This window comes from Aulonocara stuartgranti (assembly GCF_965226115.1).
Source record: "Aulonocara stuartgranti genome assembly, chromosome: 4".
Taxonomy (NCBI): Eukaryota; Metazoa; Chordata; class Actinopteri; order Cichliformes; family Cichlidae; genus Aulonocara; species Aulonocara stuartgranti.
This window is the reverse complement of record NC_138942.1, coordinates 31,515,987-31,533,245: the sequence shown is the minus strand read 5'-3', so window position 1 is coordinate 31,533,245 and position 17,259 is coordinate 31,515,987. Positions and strand designations below refer to the sequence as shown.

At 40.7% G+C, this 17,259-nt stretch overlaps 2 protein-coding genes across 3 annotated transcripts; one reads left to right on the top strand and one right to left on the bottom strand.

Annotated features, from left to right (window-relative positions):
- The first annotated feature begins 1,104 nt into the window (after positions 1 to 1,104).
- On the top strand, positions 1,105 to 7,323 carry clpp (caseinolytic mitochondrial matrix peptidase proteolytic subunit). 2 transcript variants are annotated; one of them, XM_082531232.1, is made up of 7 exons: positions 1,105 to 1,304; positions 3,212 to 3,310; positions 3,718 to 3,789; positions 3,872 to 3,968; positions 5,189 to 5,376; positions 5,452 to 5,557; positions 6,605 to 7,323. In XM_082531232.1, the coding sequence occupies exons 1-7, from the start codon at positions 1,293 to 1,295 to the stop codon at positions 6,847 to 6,849; spliced, it is 819 nt and encodes a 272-aa protein (XP_082387358.1). In that variant the 5' UTR covers positions 1,105 to 1,292; the 3' UTR covers positions 6,850 to 7,323. The 2 variants fall into 2 exon arrangements, with proteins under 2 accessions (XP_082387358.1, XP_082387357.1); XM_082531231.1 differs by having other exon boundaries at positions 1,109 to 1,304; positions 3,209 to 3,310.
- aldh3b1 (aldehyde dehydrogenase 3 family, member B1) lies at positions 7,021 to 16,866 on the bottom strand. The gene is made up of 11 exons (XM_082531230.1): positions 16,575 to 16,866; positions 15,114 to 15,284; positions 14,681 to 14,791; positions 14,033 to 14,153; positions 13,515 to 13,600; positions 13,321 to 13,402; positions 12,689 to 13,081; positions 10,086 to 10,252; positions 9,896 to 9,995; positions 9,613 to 9,814; positions 7,021 to 9,208 (listed from the first exon to the last, which is right to left on the bottom strand). Exons 2-10 carry the CDS (start codon positions 15,273 to 15,275, stop codon positions 9,630 to 9,632), a joined length of 1,407 nt encoding a protein of 468 aa, XP_082387356.1. The 5' UTR covers positions 15,276 to 15,284; positions 16,575 to 16,866; the 3' UTR covers positions 7,021 to 9,208; positions 9,613 to 9,629.
- Between the last annotated feature and the right edge of the window lie 393 nt (positions 16,867 to 17,259).

Here is a 17,259-nt window from a genome sequence, read left to right as displayed (position 1 = left end):
TATGTCATAGTTTGGGGCTGAAATTTCAGCTAGTGGTGTTGGGGATCTTATCAAAATAGATGGAATTATGGTCACAGAAAACTGGCATCAGATTATGAGATAACATCCATTACCATTTGGAAAGCATATAGCAACAGCCTAATTTTTAAACATGACAGTAATTTCAAACACATTCCCAGAGTAAACACAAAGTGCAGCACTCAGTCATGGACTGGCTCCTTCAGAACCTCGATATAAACATACTGAAGCAGTGTACGATCATCTTCATAGAGAACAAAACAAAAGCTTGACAACATTCAAAGAAAGGGCTTTGGAATATCTTTCAATGAGCCTGCAAAACTCCCAGAAAGTTGAGTCTGCTTATACACATGTAGTGTTTTTAGTGGGAGAAACATTTTGTCACTCATCTGAGTGACTTCTTCAGGTCATATTGACATTAGACTGCATAAACAGAGAGCATGCATTGAAAAATAACTGAAAATCAGCATTTACTGACTTTCAAGCTCATTAGAATTGTGCAAACTCTGTTTTTGCCTTATATACTGTATTTCTATATAAACTGACACATTATCAATACATCACTGGACCTGAGGCTCGGGTTCTAGAGTGGGTGTAGCAATGTTTTGAATGCATCCATCAGAGTTTGAGTGTATTTGTGTGGGAATATTAGATAAAAGTGCTTGTGTATAGATAAAAATACTGAATGAATGCGTGTGTCAAAGTACTAAAAGAGATTTGCAGTAGAACCCACTTTGAGTGCTAAAACTGAGTAGAAAGGTGCTGTGTAAGTACCAGTCCGTTTACCTCTATCCTATTATCCTAGCAAAATATGACTCAATACTTTTGTACAGTACTGTACAACAAAGCACAAATTATTCTAATTAATTAATCTAACTAAACTAATTTCAAACGAAGGCTCTTAAATACTTGGTGCCTGATTTTTCACTACTTTGCCTCTTCCTAATCCTCACCATTATTATTTAACACGTGCTTCCTCTTCATACTATATAGATTTGTAGCTGGACTAAGTGCCTCTGAATGGAACTCTTTTTTCTTTTAGGTGCTCACGAAGTTTGAGGAAACAGCGTTAGCCGGGTTAAACGCACCATTGCGTGGTTTGCCAACTGACAGACGAAGAAAGCCAGCACGATGAGGTTGGTCAGCAGGTGGCGGTATAGCACCTCCAAACCCGTTGGATAAGTGCCAATAAACCCAAAGGAAGAAGAAGTTGAAATTGGTTCCGGAGGAGCTCCGGGGTCACACAGGAAAGCTAAACCCTAAAATCCTTCAAAATGCTGTTACGAGTGAGTACTGAAAACCTTTCCAGTAAGCTTGACTGTCCGCAGACGACACATCACAAACTGGTTATATGTGTACTCGGCGGTTTGTGCTGTTATTCTGTCGTGTTGATGATGTTAGCTAACAGCTTGTGTGACATAAGTCTGATGGCATCACCTTTAACTTCCTAAGACTCGAACTCTTCCACGACATGCATTTTTAATTTCTCTTTGATATTTAGGCATATTGGGACTCGATGAATGTAAAAACAAAGAATTACCAGATTTTTTTTTTACCTTATTTTTAAGAAAAATGAGAGCCACATATGAGGATATTTGTTTAAAATTTCGATAGAACAGTAGCAGTATAATGTCCTCGTAAGTGGATATCAGGCCCTTGTAGAGCGAAATTGAGTATTTTGGTCTAAATAACCCAAAATGTGATGTCCACATATGTGGACGCCAGGTCCTAGGAGGTTAAAGCTGCCAGCTCTGTACGCTAACAGCACTGAGGATCACAGAGAGCCCGATCAGCAAACACAACGAGCTTAAAAGCAGTTTGTGGGGCTTTCTCCCCACACGGTGCTTCTTTAGTTTTTTTAGTTTGTATTATTGTTATTATTATTTGATTGTACAAAGAGTGTTCAAAATAGTCGTATGAAAAAAAGTTTCAACTCATGATCAGAATTCTATGAGCAAATTCTCTCTGGATTATTTTTTAGTCCGAGGACAGCTGTGAACTTATGAACATGTTTGCTCCTTAAGCAATTTTAGTCTGTCACTTAAAAACAAACTAGTGCTGAAAACATCCCTTAGAGATGTTGGCCTTTATTCACATGATGCATATGGTCACACATAGTGTCATGCACTTGCTGCAGATTTGACAGCTGCACATTCATGATATGAATCTCTGTTACGTCCCAAAGTGCTCTGTTAGACTGAGATCTTGTGACTCATTTGAGTGCAGTGAATCCATCGTCGTGTTCACGAAACCAGTCTGAGATCATGCTGGAAGCAGCGATTAAGATGGGCAGATCATAAAAGGCTGTACATGGTTACTTCTGCCCTATAAATGATGCTTAGTTAGTATTAAAGGGGCCAAAATGTTCACTGAAAGTATCGTCCACACCATTATACCAGTTTGACCAGTTTATACAAAGCAGGATGGAGATATGCTTTTATGTTGTTTACACCATATTCAGACTCTACCATCTAAATGTCTCAGCAGAAATGAAGACCCAACAAACCGGGCAAAGTTTTTTCCCTGTCTCAGCTAGGACTGAGCCATGCTTGACACTAGGTGGCAACAGCAGTCTGTAAATGAGAGATGAGATGAGATAGCCTTTATTTGTCAGTTGCAGGTCTTTGGCCACAACCAAGATGACAGACCTTGCCGACCGTACATACAATACACAAACATCACATTGGGGAGACAGGTCAGGCTAGGTAGCGAGGAAAAAAACATCGAAATGTGTAACACAAAATGATAATACAGGAATGCACAGATATCAACACACCATAGCACAATAAACACAGACAAGCAACATGGGAAAGAGTTCCAGTGTGTACATCTGATCTGGGACCGCTGCAATCTTTCGACTGCGCCTCCAACTGACCCGATGGCCACATCAGAGGGGAGGTAAGCGTTGGAGGTGGCGTTGGATCCGGGGTAGGGAGGGTGATGCGTCGGTGAGTGCTTATCAGTATCAGTATATGTATGTGTGTGCGTGTCCATAGTTCAGCTGAGACAGTGTCCTTCGCCCTGCCAGGCTAAGTAAACAGTGTTCCAGCCAACCCAGGTGGCCTTGTAGGGAATGGGAAGGAACAGACTAAACACAGTCGTTATCAAATGTCTGGAAACTGCAGTTACTGAACTTTTGGGAGTGTTGTTGATCCTATATCTTGGGAGGATTTTTTTGTCTGTCTTTCAGCAGGTGTTGCGTATCAGTTCTTTGACACTGACACACAGCAGATCCATCCACCACAGTTCCATATGCCGGACTCCACTCATACCCATAGTCGTGGAGCAGACGGTGAGTGTGATCATTTGAACGGCTGAAGCAGGACTTTCTGTGTTTAGTAGAAGTGTATATACAGTCAGTATAGAGGTGTATATACAATATAAATACATGATTGTTTCTTTTCTCCTGCAAACAAAAGTGTTGCACAAAAAGAATTTAAACAGGTGTGAATCATGAAGATTTAGGATGAGAGAATTTTTGTTTGCTTGGCAAAGCAAAGACAGACATCTGTATAAGTGGCTTTATTCCTGCTAATATCGATGTAAAAACATGAATTTGTGTTGCGGCAGCATATTTGTGAACCTTCTGTATGAATTTGAGATACTGTGCTGTTCAGACCTGTAATCCACAGAGAACATCTTTGTCATTTGATTTAAAATCCTCTCCTTTTGTTTCGTTTTTTGTTTGTTTTGTTTCAGGGGAGAGGTGAACGAGCATATGACATCTACTCTCGCCTCCTGAGAGAGAGAATCATATGTGTAATGGGTCCTGTAAGTGTCTTCCTGAAGATTTTTGGAAACATGTTTTCAGAGTGATTTATATTCAAGCTCTTTCTCTTCCCCGTCTGCTCAGATCGATGACTCCATAGCCAGTCTGGTTATAGCCCAGCTGCTCTTCCTACAGTCAGAAAGCAACAACAAGCCCATCCACATGTACATCAACAGTCCTGGTATGACATAATCAAAACGAAGAGTTCCAATCTGAGTATTTTGCTGTGAGGTTTATTGATAAACTTTATGAAAAGAAGGATGAAGGAATGAGACATTTCACCGTCATGAAAATGAAACTGCAAAGAACTTGTTAGAGCACTACTTTTTCATTTCTGATCCACGGAGAAAGGCTGAGCTGCGTCAGTGTTACAGTAAACCACTGCTGACTGCGAGAGTACTCGCACTAACTATCAATATTTTCTCGTATATTTGTGTCATTGTGCTAAGGCTCAATTCTTTTGCCAAAAAGTAGTGCAGTTAAAACCTTTAAAATTAACTATAATTTTTTATTGCTTATTCAAAATATTGATGTTTTTAATCGCAGTATTTATAAAGTAACAGTTTCTTGATTTGTAGTAACAGAAGCAAAACCAGCTGCTTCACTGGCACTTTCACAGGCTGCTGTCATTTTGTTTGTGACTGAAGCCTGTCGGTGTTTGTGGCCATGCTTCAGCTTTGGTCATTGCATGTATGCTTATGGTACAGTTTGTATTAAGTGCTGTAACACTGTTTGTGGGTGTGATGGTTGCACTAGCGTTGCATTGAAGTTAAAGTGGACCTGCTATATTCATTGTCAGCTCCATGTTTTACTTTTGGACTCTGTTAGAGTAGCTTTGCACGATTCACAATACAAAGTAATCTTGATTTATCTTATACTGGGCTTTGGTGCAGCCAGTTTGTCCATCAACAGTCAAAGAAGCAGTTCTAGCCCCGCCCCTTTAAGCCACCTTTCTTCTGATTGGCTGCCAAATAAAAAGTTTGAACAGCAGATGGGCAGAGCTTCCTTTTAGCCCCTCTCTTTGACAGCATGCATTCACGGTAATGGAGCTCAAAGGGATTACTATACATAGGGTGGCCTGATTTTTTTATTTTTTTTATTTTATTTATTTGTCTTTTTTAACGTTATCCATTTTTTAAAATGAGCATAAATTGCTTTTATTGTGATGAAACTTGAGGAAAAGCACAATACGCCCACTTCAGTATATTCCAAATATGGACATATAAGAGCAGCAGCAGATGATCTTGTGTTGTTGGTATCACACAGTCCAAATACTTTGTGATCTGAATCTCACAGATGAAATTTTATGCCTGACATAATTAACGTCTCTGTTGAATGCAGTGTATTTAAGTAAATGAGTAAATTCATGCAAAGACAGCTCTCATTCTGTCTCTTTTTAAGGTGGTGTGGTGACAGCAGGACTGGCCATTTATGACACCATGCAGTACATTCTGAATCCCATCTCCACCTGGTGTGTTGGCCAAGCGGCAAGCATGGGCAGCTTGCTCCTGGCAGCAGGAACGACAGGCATGAGGCATTCACTGCCCAATGCCCGCATCATGGTTCACCAGCCTTCAGGAGGGGCCAGAGTAAGTTAGTCTCTCTGTGAGTACTGGTCAGTTGGTGTAAAGAAGGGAATAACATTCAGTGTGCTGTGTGTCCAGGGTCAGGCCACTGACATTGCTATCCAGGCTGAAGAGATCCTGAAGCTGAAAAGACAGATCAACAACATCTACGCCAAACACACGGGCCAGTTACTGGAGACCATTGGTATGTTTGTGCAGCTCATTACCACAACACAGTACAAACTTAAAAGTAGGACAAAAGCAGCACAATGATTTCCCCCCTTTGCATGTTTCCTGGCGACAAAAAACTTGGATTTCAGACAAAGAAGGCTAATCCAGGCCTGGAGTGCACGTCTCAAGTTCGTGGCAATGTGTGACATGCAAATAACCAACCGTATATTATATATGGACGAGGGTGGCCATAATGTTTTATTCTGAAGAGTGTAGGACTTGCAGGTGTGATGAACATTAATATTTGGAATTCACAGAGGTGTTAGACATCATCTCAAATAGGGATGGGTATTGATAAGATTTTCACGATTCCGATTCCATTTTCGATTCTAGTTAACGATTCGATTCTTTATCGATTCTTTTTTAAAAAAGGAGAACACTAAAGTCGATTAGCTCAGAACTTTGTTTTATATCTTCCCTTTGAACAAGATAGAAATTTAGGAGTAGCATGGCCTTACAAACCCAACAGTGAGATCTTAAGAGATCCAGTCTATGGCTCTTCAATGGGGTGTCACAGGGTCCCCGGGGAAAAAAATGTAAAATAATAAAATAAATATTCTTCTGTAGCAATAACAAAGTATAACATAAATTATTCTGTAGCAATTACACAAGAATATCCAGTAATGTCCCTGCCTACAATTGAACACATTCACTTACCGAAAATCATCTGCTGTGGCAAATGGGTGCAAACCTTTGACCACAAACTTAGTCACTGCTAGGTGACATTCGTCTATCCTGGCCTGAAAGGAGACGCTACCGGCAGACTGCAGCGAGAACTGCCAGCATCTGAGCCAAACTCTGTCTCTCTCATCATGGTCGCCTAAATGCACAGTAATGGCAGGTTTTGTGATAAGGCAGATCGCGCTAACATAATACGCACTGTTAGTTGATTATTTACCTGCCGCATTAACGGGAGAGGACAAGCAAACGTCCTCTCCCGATTTTCATGTGTATAAGGAGAGGAGGAAAGTTAGTTTAAAACATTTAAACTATAAAACGCTCATTTCTGTCCGACTTACAGAAAGTGTAATGGAAAGGGATCGCTACATGAGTCCCATGGAAGCACAGGACTTTGGCCTCATCGACCGGGTCCTGGTCCACCCACCACAGGCAGGGCAGGATGAGCCAGAGCTGGTGCAGAAAGAGCCGGCGGCAGCGGCAGCAGAAGCAGCAGCAGCAAGCCCCTCGCCCCAGCCAGAGTCCACAGATCCTGAGAAGGCCTCCCCTGGGACAAATCCACCCTCCTCATACAAACCAGAGCCATGAACGCACCACAGCAGAGCTGTCTGCTAGCTGCAAGATCATCTTCAGGAGTCAAGAGAGCAAGATCCAGCCTCCCCGTGTTTCTCCTCCACTCAGTAGTAGCTTACACATGAGCAGGACCCAAGCCAGCCTCATGTACAGTCATCACAGTAACGTCTTTTTATGATGGTGCTGTTTCCTTTTTTTTTTTTAAACGTAATTTCTGTGAAAGAAATCTTCAAAGAAGTGATATTAAAACGTAGTTGATTTTTATAATTTATACCACAGGAAGGAAAGCAGTGTTTCATCTGGGTGGGCTTTGGTCCTTTCTCTATGGTGGCTGAGCTGTACTGTACATGAGCTTGTTTAGGGGGAAAGCTTAAGAGTACAGAGCCATCTGTTTCTCTCTCCTGGCTGATGTCCACTCGAGACCAGAGAGAACCTGATTTGATGACCTGATGCTTAATATTTGTAATAAATATGATCAGTTAAACATGACTCACAAAATGTGCTACTTCTTGATCCAGTAGTGTACTGTTAAGTTTTCAGCTGGAGGTTAAAGGCTGTGTTTGAAACTATTTTTATTTTTTATTAATTTTGTCACACCATGAAGCAAAGTTACATTATTCACATTACTTCACGAAAAACAGTGACAGAAACCATCTGGCTAAAACTGTACGGTTGTTAAAACGGCAACACTGTAACAAAATTACACATAACTATGCAGCACAGGAACAGGAAGACGGACACAGTTGACATTTAAGATGCGCGGCCATTTAACGCCACAGCATGTCGTCTATAACAACTGCAGATGTAAACTTACCACACAGTATCATCTTTTATTTCCATTAAGAAGTTAGAGAAAAATTCATGTGTGCACAATAACACAACCAACCTCTAAATAAAAAAAATCTACATGAAATAATACAAGTTTTATCAGTTGATAGGTCAAAGAGGCAATTTTAGGAAGCATATGAAAATAAAGTGTAATAATTACTCCTATTATCATAATTATGCTTAACATGTAACACCAAGTGTGTCATATTTGATAAATGAGCTTTTATGAGATGTCAGTGTACTTTTGGTTTCCCAACCAAAAAAGTAAATAAATAGGACAATGCATTTTTAAGCAATGAGTTGCACAAGTGTAGCAAAGATGAGACATTTCACCGTCATGAAAATGAAACCAGCATATGCTAACAAATGCTAATTAGTATGTTTTTAATGTCAGAAGATTGAATAAACAATAACAAAATATAATTTCCTGGCAAATATAATATGGTTTCAACTTACAGGAGAAAGATACTCATGAGCATTATTGGTTTAAAGTTGCTAAAATTACTTGTATAGCTGCATTACTAACACAATAAGTTTGAAATTGGCACCTTGTTAATCAAGCTAGCTAACGTTAGCTAAACGTTGCACCGCTAAACGTGATAGCTTCTGGCTACAAAAAGACCAACATGCTAACATTTTAGGCAGGCAATTATCAGGAGGCATCATTGTCTCAATCACTAGTTGTAAGTCTTACTGAAGATTACATTCACTTTAATAATGTTCCCTATTTGAAGAGTATTATTAGATATGCTCATTGTCAATGCAATGATATTAGTGTACAGTATTACAATTCTGATACATTTCTAACATACCGACACTCAGCAAACATCATTTTGAACAAAAATAAGTCACTTTTATAAAACATTCAGAAAAAGCTCTATCAAATAAACATAGCCAACACCGATTTGGTCACCGATTTCTCCCTTCATAATATAAAGATTATGAGAGAGAATTTTACTTTTCTTAAAAAGCTTTTTTCTTTTTTTTTTAAAGGCTGTTCGACACAGTTTTTTAAAACATTAACCTGACATGTCAGATGTTATTCAAAACTGTTAGAAAGGCAGGAACTTTTCAAAAAGTACTTGGCACATGACTTCAAGAACCTCAGTCTGGTACAGTCTAACAGGCCAAGTTAAACCACAGGATTAATACAGCACAGTTTGTAGAGGTAGGACAACAAAGAGGGGGGAAAAGGCAACGGGAAGCATCTCTGATTACTCGCTTTTAAAGCTAGTAAGTCAGTAATGCAGTTAACATTTCAGCAGATAGTTTGTGCAGAAAATGAGCACTTTGGGAAAAGCTCTTTCAAAAGGAAATAATCATATGTTTATCATATGCATCATCACTCCTAAGACATGCCCGACACTGCCACAGGTATAATAATCCAGTGAGGTAAATAAAACATCGTCTTTGTTGGGTAACAAAATAAATTCAAAAGAGCTATTTCTTTTTCTGCTTCAACACTAAAATGATTTATTTGAATGCAACTTTATTCATTTTTTGAATGACACTTGACAACATGCAGCGCTCAGTCCAGATGGGGGATCTGTAAAAATAACAGAAATATTATGAGCATAACAGAGTCATGAACCTTAATAAGAAACTTGTCTATTTAGAGCCAATATTAACAAAAATGAGTTATTTAATAAAACAGCATAAAAGTAAGTAAGATGACATAATTTTTGTTATTTACATCCAACTACATCTTAGCAGACCGGTGGATGCAGAAAATATAATCGAGGCTCGAGCGACTCCTTCATGGATAAGTCAAACCACAATGAATTTTAATGTTATTCTAAATAACTAAGACACTCAAAGCAACTTCTTAAACATCTATACTGTTATTAAGTAAGATACGAATGCCTTAACATCTAAATAAACTTAATTACTAAGGCTTATTACAAAATCCTTAATGTGAACTGTTACTCATCATCTCTCGCTCTCACTCACACTCTTCTTGCCGGTCATCACATGATTGAGCAGCTCTTGGGTGAGGTGGTCCAGCGCAGCCAGCTCAACTTTTCATCACTATACGGTGGGTAGCGCAGGGCGTTAAGTTTTTCCAAAGCCCAACCACGCAGCATGACTGCTCGCTGGTGACTGAACGCCTCAAAGCCCCAGTGACCATGGTAGTGACCAAATCCACTGTTTCCTGGATGGCAGAGTGAACACTGGTTACGCATATGACTGCATCTCTTACATCTCTTTCTCAGCAGGCCAGCCTGACACATACCTACACCTCCAAAGGGCAGGCCTGGCAGGGCCATGTGCACAATTCCATCATTAGAGCAGAATCCTCCACTGCTTGAATTTTCCAGCACCTTCTTCACCACCTTAAAGAAATAATGACAATATTAGCTAAAAGACTAAATGTTATAAATGTTACAGCAGAAAGTGGAGGCTGCAGAGTTCTGTGTTCTTACAGAGGATTCATCTGAGAAAACATAGAAGGCCAGAGGCTTCTCTTTTGTTTTGGTTAATTTGATGCTTTCCTCCAGAGACTCAATCGTGAGGATCGGCAGGATGGGGCCAAAGATCTCCTCCTCCATTAGAGCATCATCTTCAGCTACATCCACCACTACCGTTGGAGCTATGGAAAGATGAGGACAAAATATTCTTTCATATATGCATTTTTTTCAGTCAAGGAAATTCAGACTCAAGCTACTTTATAGAAACGTGTGACAAAAAAAAGGATACAAGGAATGAGGTGAGATGACCTGTAAAGGATGCAGTCAAAAGAGGAATAACATAATGATCTCACTGACAAAAATAATGAAGTGTGTTACCCATGTGACCTGGTTTCTGTTAGTAACTTGGGTACAAAAATACACATGAATCCATTTGTTTGGTTTTTGTTTGCGCTTTTCCCCCTTTCACTCAGATTTTTCTAACATTTTTATATGTAGTTAATGTTTGAGTCTTTACTAAGCTAACGACAATGCAGTTTAAAAATAATCTTGTTTTATTGCCCAACTCTGATCTGATCTGCTGGTTGTTGTTTGTTCCATGTTACCAGCAGGAAAGTTGTAGAACGCCCTCTGGTGGACAAACTTTGCAAAATCAACATGCATAACTTGGTTGAAGGGTGTTTCTCTTGTCTCTTCTTTACTTTTTACATTCTCATTTAATCACTCATCACACCAATGAATCTCCAAATAGCTAATGTCAGCCAATATATCAGCCTCATCAATACACTGGTCACACTCTAATATAAAGACTGCTTTAAGAAAAAGTGAGACTATTTAAACACTAGTATTCACTGTGCCATCCAAGTCATTTAATTCAGGTGTTCCAATCATTTCATGGCAAGGTGGATAAAATCAAGCAGTTTTACTGCATTTGTGAAAGAATGGGTCGCTCTCATGAGCTCAGGGAATTGCAATGTGTTACTGTGATAGGATGCCACCTTTGCAACAAGTCCACTCATGAAATTTCCTCACTATTAAAAATATTCCACAGTCAGCTGTTGCATTATAACCAAGTAAGAGCGATTAGGATCGACAGTATGTCGGCCACAAAGTGGTAGGCCATATAAAATAACAACTGAGGTGCATAGTGCACAGAGGTCACCACGTTTCTGCAGAGCCAACCGTTACAGAGCCCCAAACTTCATGTGGTGTTCACCACCCTGCCACTGGACTCTAACACAGTGGAGATTTGTTCTCTGGAGAGACCAATCACACTTCTCTGTCGCTAGAATGGTACTGGTCTGATTGCACTGTGCCAAGTGTAAAGTTTGGTGGAGGGGGAATTATGGTGTAGTGTTTTTCAGAAGTTGGATTCAGTCCCTTAGTTCTAGTGAAAGGAACTCTTAACGTTTCAGCAGAGCAAGATATTTTGAACAATTTCACACTCCCAATTTTGTGGGAACCGTTTTGGGATGGCCCCTTCCTGTTACAACATCACTAACAGTGCATAAAGCAATTTCCATAAAGATATGGATGAGTCAGTTTGGTGTCTAAGAACTGCCAGAGTCCTGACCTCAACCCAAAAGAACACCTTTGAGGAGAATTATGTAGAGCAGAGACTGCGAGTCAGGCCTTCTCATGCAACATCAGTCTCTGACCTCACAAATGTGCTTCTGAGAGAATAGTCAAAAGTTCCCAGAAACACACTGCTAAACTTGTGGAAGTTAGATCTGAAAAGGTTAGGCTGATGTCATTTTCAACCATCCATCCATTCGCGGAAGGTATTTTCAGCCATATGGATTGAAATTGGGATGTCACTCAAGTTCATATGCATGTGAAAGCAGACAAGCAAATAATTCTGGCAATATAGTACAGGTCTCAAAGCTGAAAGGCAATTTCTTTTTCTTTTTTAAAAGCGGTGCAAGGCTAACTCTGGGCTGGGAGAGCAACTTTCCCTACATCAATGGTCAAGAAGACTGTTAATTTCCTCTTTTTGTTTTTCCTTGAAACATTAAGTAAAAGTGTGATCTAAACACAGATCAGCCACAACAATGAACAAAAACTAGGAAAAAGTAATGTTCTGTGGAGAAATCCTGGGTTCTGACATTGATGTTTATTTAGTTTGACTTGTACCACCTACCTAAACATTTTTGTAGACCCAACACACCTTGCCATGGTAATGGCACTCCCCAATGGCAGCAGTCTCCCCCAGTAGGACAATGTGTCCCATCACACCAGAGAAACTGTTCAAGACCGGTTCAACATGACAAAGAATTTAAGTGTTGACTTGGCCTCCTCACTTTCCAGATCCAAATCCAACTGTGCAACAATGGGAAAGACTGGAACAAGCCCGCTCCACAGGCCCTACCCTGCAACCGCCAGGACCCAAGGGACTGGCTACCAATGTCCCGATACCAGACAGAGATTACTTGTCCACGCCTCAACGGGTCAGAGCTGGTGGAAAGAGAGGACCTACACAATATTAGGCAGGTATTCTTAATGTTGTGGCCGACTGGTGTAACATTTTTTGCATTGTTTATTTAAAAGTAAATGTATACCAGCTAATATACGGTCTTATACCAAACACCAAATCCTCCTTAAAATACTTTTTAACCCACCTATGTACCTATCCTTCTCGTCGTGCTCTCCTCCCACAACGACCTTGCCCTTGGTCCTGTTGAGCAGTCCCATCAGACGAGTCCAGTGTTTAGGTGTTACAATGCGTGACATATCGGGGCTCTTCTGAATGTCACTGCCGTAGAAGTCCTCCAGGACCTGGCGCAACGCAGGCACAAGGGCATCACAAGTGGCTTTCGAGCACAGAACATAATCCGGTGCCACACAGCTCTGGCCAGCATTGAAAAACTTGGACCACACCAAGCGGTGAGCAGCAGCAGTGGCATTCACCCGACCATATATTAAGCAGGGGCACTTGCCTCCCAGCTCCAAGGTCACTGGGGTCAGGTGGACTGCAGCAGCCTGGAGGACAACGCGTGCCACAGCCTGAGAACCTAACAAAGACGGGTGAAGACTCAGTTCCCAGAACAGAAAAGGATAATCTACATTTCAGTCTTACTAAGCCAACCAGGGAAAAGAGGAGAGAATTGTGTGTCACTTTACTATTGACATGCTGTATTAGACAGTTCATAATTAACTCATAATCATCTAAACCTCTAAACAGTACAGTGAAGCTTTGGCTATGTAAAATTCCTGACATCTGATGCATACCTGTGTGCTCTGAGGTTTTTACCTGTGTAGAAAATGTGGTCAAATCGATTCTTCAGAAGGGCTTGGGTCTCCTTTGCTCCACCGCGAACAACTGCATAACAGTCCTGTCAACAGTCATATCGTCACTGTCACGTTCACTGTGCCCATCTCTATTCATAACAATTGTGAAAAACTCATTTGTCTGTTACTTCTGGTTGATATTATCAGTTATTTCACCTTAGACAGATATTTGGGGATGAGCTCCGTTATCAGATTGTCTGTGGCGGCGCTGACTTCGGAGGGCTTGATGACCACACAGTTTCCTAATCAAAGACATCAACAACAGGCAGCATGTAAAGGCACGTGAAGTCTATAAAATCATTCAAGGTGGACTCTAGGACTCGTTGCCATATTTGCAAATTCTGTCAGCTCACTTTAAAACTTTCGCTCTTACTTTTAGAAATATTACCAAGTTGAGTTCCACTGTGTCTATGAACTGTTAGTCATCCCTTTATTTCATCACATTTGAATTATTGAACTTCAAAACATCCCTAAGACGTCTGCAGATTGTTCAGCGCGCTCCTGTGAGGTATTCACATGTCACACCACCACGCCCCTCCCAGTTACATTTTTCCTGAGCTAGCATTAAATCTCTGAAGTCACCTCACTCAAGGTACCTGTGATTACATTATTGTCATCAATTTTAATGTTGCCTTCAGGATTTAGTTTTGCTAAAAGCGTGTTTGTGGAACTACCTGCAGCAATGGCTCCAATCAAGGGTACGATGAGAAGTTGCATGGGGTAGTTCCATGGCCCGATGATCAACACAACTCCTAAAGGTTCCCTCCGTACAAAACATTCATCAAGCTTTGTGGCCTGAACAACAGAAAACATTACAAAATAAATTATGCAGCAAGAAAAGGCTTTTCAAAATGCAGGACATGCATAGATATATGAAGATATTCTGGATTGCTGTCAGTAAATGCTAGACATATACATTTTATAAATTTAACATTAAAAACAGTCTGAAAACTATATGTGCCAATGAGGCACTGGCCATAAATTTCATCTTGCAAAAAATAGAAAGCGCAGCACACGTCGTATTTCAGTCTGTGCTCTTTGTTTAACAGTGATTTCCTAATAAATACGTTCAGAGTGGAGTTGCTACATTCATTCTCATCATTCTGCAGTGGTGAATTTCCTTTGGCACTGCCTGAAATCTCTCTGGGAGGTGCCAGGGATTTCTCTCTGCAGGAAAAAGACTGCGAGGACACAAGAGGTTCAACTTGTTTGACATGAGGAGTATTACTTGGGCCATGAAAACAGTTGTGTAACGTTTCCTTTTTTGTTTTATTTGGTCGCACACACACTATTAATAAGTCTTTTTTTTTTTTTAAACTTACCAAGTTTTTGCTCACATACTCCGGCTGCATCCAGCTTGTGAGGTTACTGAGGGCGCAATGGAGCTCGTTCATCACTATTTCAACCTCAGACAGGATAGCCTCAAATTTTGGCTATTGTGCAACGACAGCAACAACAGCAAGACAATTAGTGCTTATTTAAGAACAGCAGACAACAATGAATAATCTACTAATAAAACCATTGGATTTATAGATTAAATTCACTAAACTATTCTCACTTTAATGTTTTTTAAAGGAGATGTTAACCACTTCCGTACAGTTGTATTACGGGCTTTAAAACAAATTGTCATGATTGCAAAATCATCATGACAGCAAGACAAACAAAAGCCTGAGGCTTTAGTTGCGTAATTATGTGTTGGAGAATTACAGTCATGTGTTCATGCTTTGTGTGGAACACGTGAGCACAGTCCTGTACCTTTGTGAGGTCTTTGTGCAGCGCATTTACAATCTGCTCCTCGTTGTCTTTGATCATGGACATTAGGTTGGTCAGCTGTGTCCTGCGAAACTTCTCCGGTATTGTAACACGCGATTCAAACGCTGTGCGCAGCCTTTCCAAAACCTGACTCTGGCTCTCCATTTTTTCAAGCTTCACAAAAAGAAAAGAAAGAAAAGAAGGATTGTTTTCCCTAGAAGCTGTAACGGGCAAATACTTTGTGAAAGGTGGACATTAACTTCTCACATCTTCAACTCAGTGCACGTCGATTACTTATTCCTACTCAGAAATGTTAAACGTCATGAGAAACGTTACAAAAACTGTATTAGGTAAATGATGAATTATACCAAATGTATGTGTATAAAATCTGCATTTTAAAAAGCAAACCACTGCACAGCTCTTTACATACCGCTCCTGTCAGTCTTCTGATGGAATAGTTGGCAACGATATTTCAATTTGTGTAATTACTCTGACAGCGTTTGCATGGTCACTGTTGTGACAGCCTGTAATAACGGCAGATGACTCATTTGAAAAAGGGATTATGGAACCCGGTGAGTAACGTGAGCTGCACATTTCCTCATCCCAGTAAGTCTAGTTTGGAAAACGCCGAACAAGACCAGCGAGTCTGAGAAATTACTGCCACACACAGCTTTTAAATCCACTATTTATGGATTTCGCAACATTTCACAGGGGCAGTAGCGGTTTTTGATAGGGGCGACACAGGCGGTGGGGGGGGGGGGGGGGGGGGCATCGTGGTGGGGGGCGCCATCAGGGACATGGGGGAAAAAAAAAAATAAAAAAAATTGCTGGTACTCATGCTGCCCCGACATCATGCCAGCGCATATTGGGAACGGCATAGGCACCAATCAGTTTTCTATCGCCCGTTTGCTGGGAGTAAGGGCGCCCTTCGTTTGCAAGGTGCGCCAGAGGGAGTGTTCGCCCAGCGCGCAAAAACAGCTAGGACCGCCACTGCACAGCGGATATATCAAATATTTGTGTGGCGAAATGACCGGAACACTGATTTTGCGGAATGGGGAAGAAATACTAACTGTGACATTTCCAACGGACATTCGCACGCTACTGTAGACAATGGCACGCGGACGTTAACTGATAAGTGCAGTCAAACAGCACAGAAACGACGAATTATCAAACAAATTGTTTTTAACATAATTATTACAGCCTGGCAGATTTCCCACGCGGGATTTGGATGCCTATAAGTGCATTCGTACGCTAGCTGTTTGTGGTTAGGGCGAAAAAAACTTTATCGTGGGAAGTAATTCCCGGGAGAGATGAACAATAGGTTCCAGTGTAACCATTTCTTTCAGTGTGGGAGTCAGGATTTTCTCACGATGGTTTAAACTGCTCTAACATTCATTTGCGTGAAGTAGCTAGCATTTTGCAAACAGCAGAAATAAAGCGAAGATATTGCTGTGTTTAGCCTACCTGCTACTGGGCTTATCGTCTGTCCAACTGGCAGACCTGCGAGCAGACACCGTGCCGACAAAATGCTGAAGACCGTTGACGTTTCCGGGCTTCACTCCTTTTTTCGGAAGTACAGACACCGGGTTTCTTTGGGAGGGGAAACACTTTTGGTCGAGCTAGAAAAACTAGCCTTAAAACTTGTCAAGCGGCAAAGGTGGCTGTTTTTAGTATACATTTCCGTGTGCGAAGCATTGACTGTAAGCGAGTTAAGTGTCGCAGTTATTTGGCTCAGTGGTCCCCGCGGAGGGTTACATTTGACGTTTTTACGGGTACAGCAGTTATTCCTGTTTTAGCGTGAATAAGACAAACTCCCGTTTAAACCTTATTTACCAAAGCCAGCCTTATGTGCCCCAGGGACGGAAAAATAAAGCTGTCCACTTTTATACTTTCACACATTTTTCATTGTCTAAACCAGGGGTCTGCAACCTTTTACACACAAAGAGCCACTTGGACCCTGTTTCCACGCAAAAGAAAACACTGGGAGCCGCAAATACTTTTTGAAATCTAAAATGAAGATAACACTGTATATATTGGTTTTTTTTTTTACCTTTATGCTTTGTGTGAACAACTAAAGGAAGTAAGCAAAGTTTATTTATTAAGCGCTGTACACAAATATTAAAATAAACAATACAATCAATAGACATTA

What these genes read in the sequence shown, in the direction of transcription:
- aldh3b1 (XM_082531230.1), bottom strand. Translation starts at nt 15,275, where the DNA reads ATGGAGAGCCAGAGTCAGGTTTTGGAAAGGCTGCGCACAGCGTTTGAA. An exon ending in TCCCCAAATATCTGTCTAAG is followed by an intron (nt 13,403 to 13,514) that starts GTGAAATAACTG and finishes GACTGTTGACAG; the next exon opens with GACTGTTATGCAGTTGTTCG. An exon ending in TGACCACATTTTCTACACAG is followed by an intron (nt 13,082 to 13,320) that starts GTAAAAACCTCA and finishes CGTCTTTGTTAG; the next exon opens with GTTCTCAGGCTGTGGCACGC.
- clpp (XM_082531231.1), top strand. An exon ending in CCATAGTCGTGGAGCAGACG is followed by an intron (nt 3,311 to 3,717) that starts GTGAGTGTGATC and finishes GTTTTGTTTCAG; the next exon opens with GGGAGAGGTGAACGAGCATA. An exon ending in CATGTACATCAACAGTCCTG is followed by an intron (nt 3,969 to 5,188) that starts GTATGACATAAT and finishes TCTCTTTTTAAG; the next exon opens with GTGGTGTGGTGACAGCAGGA.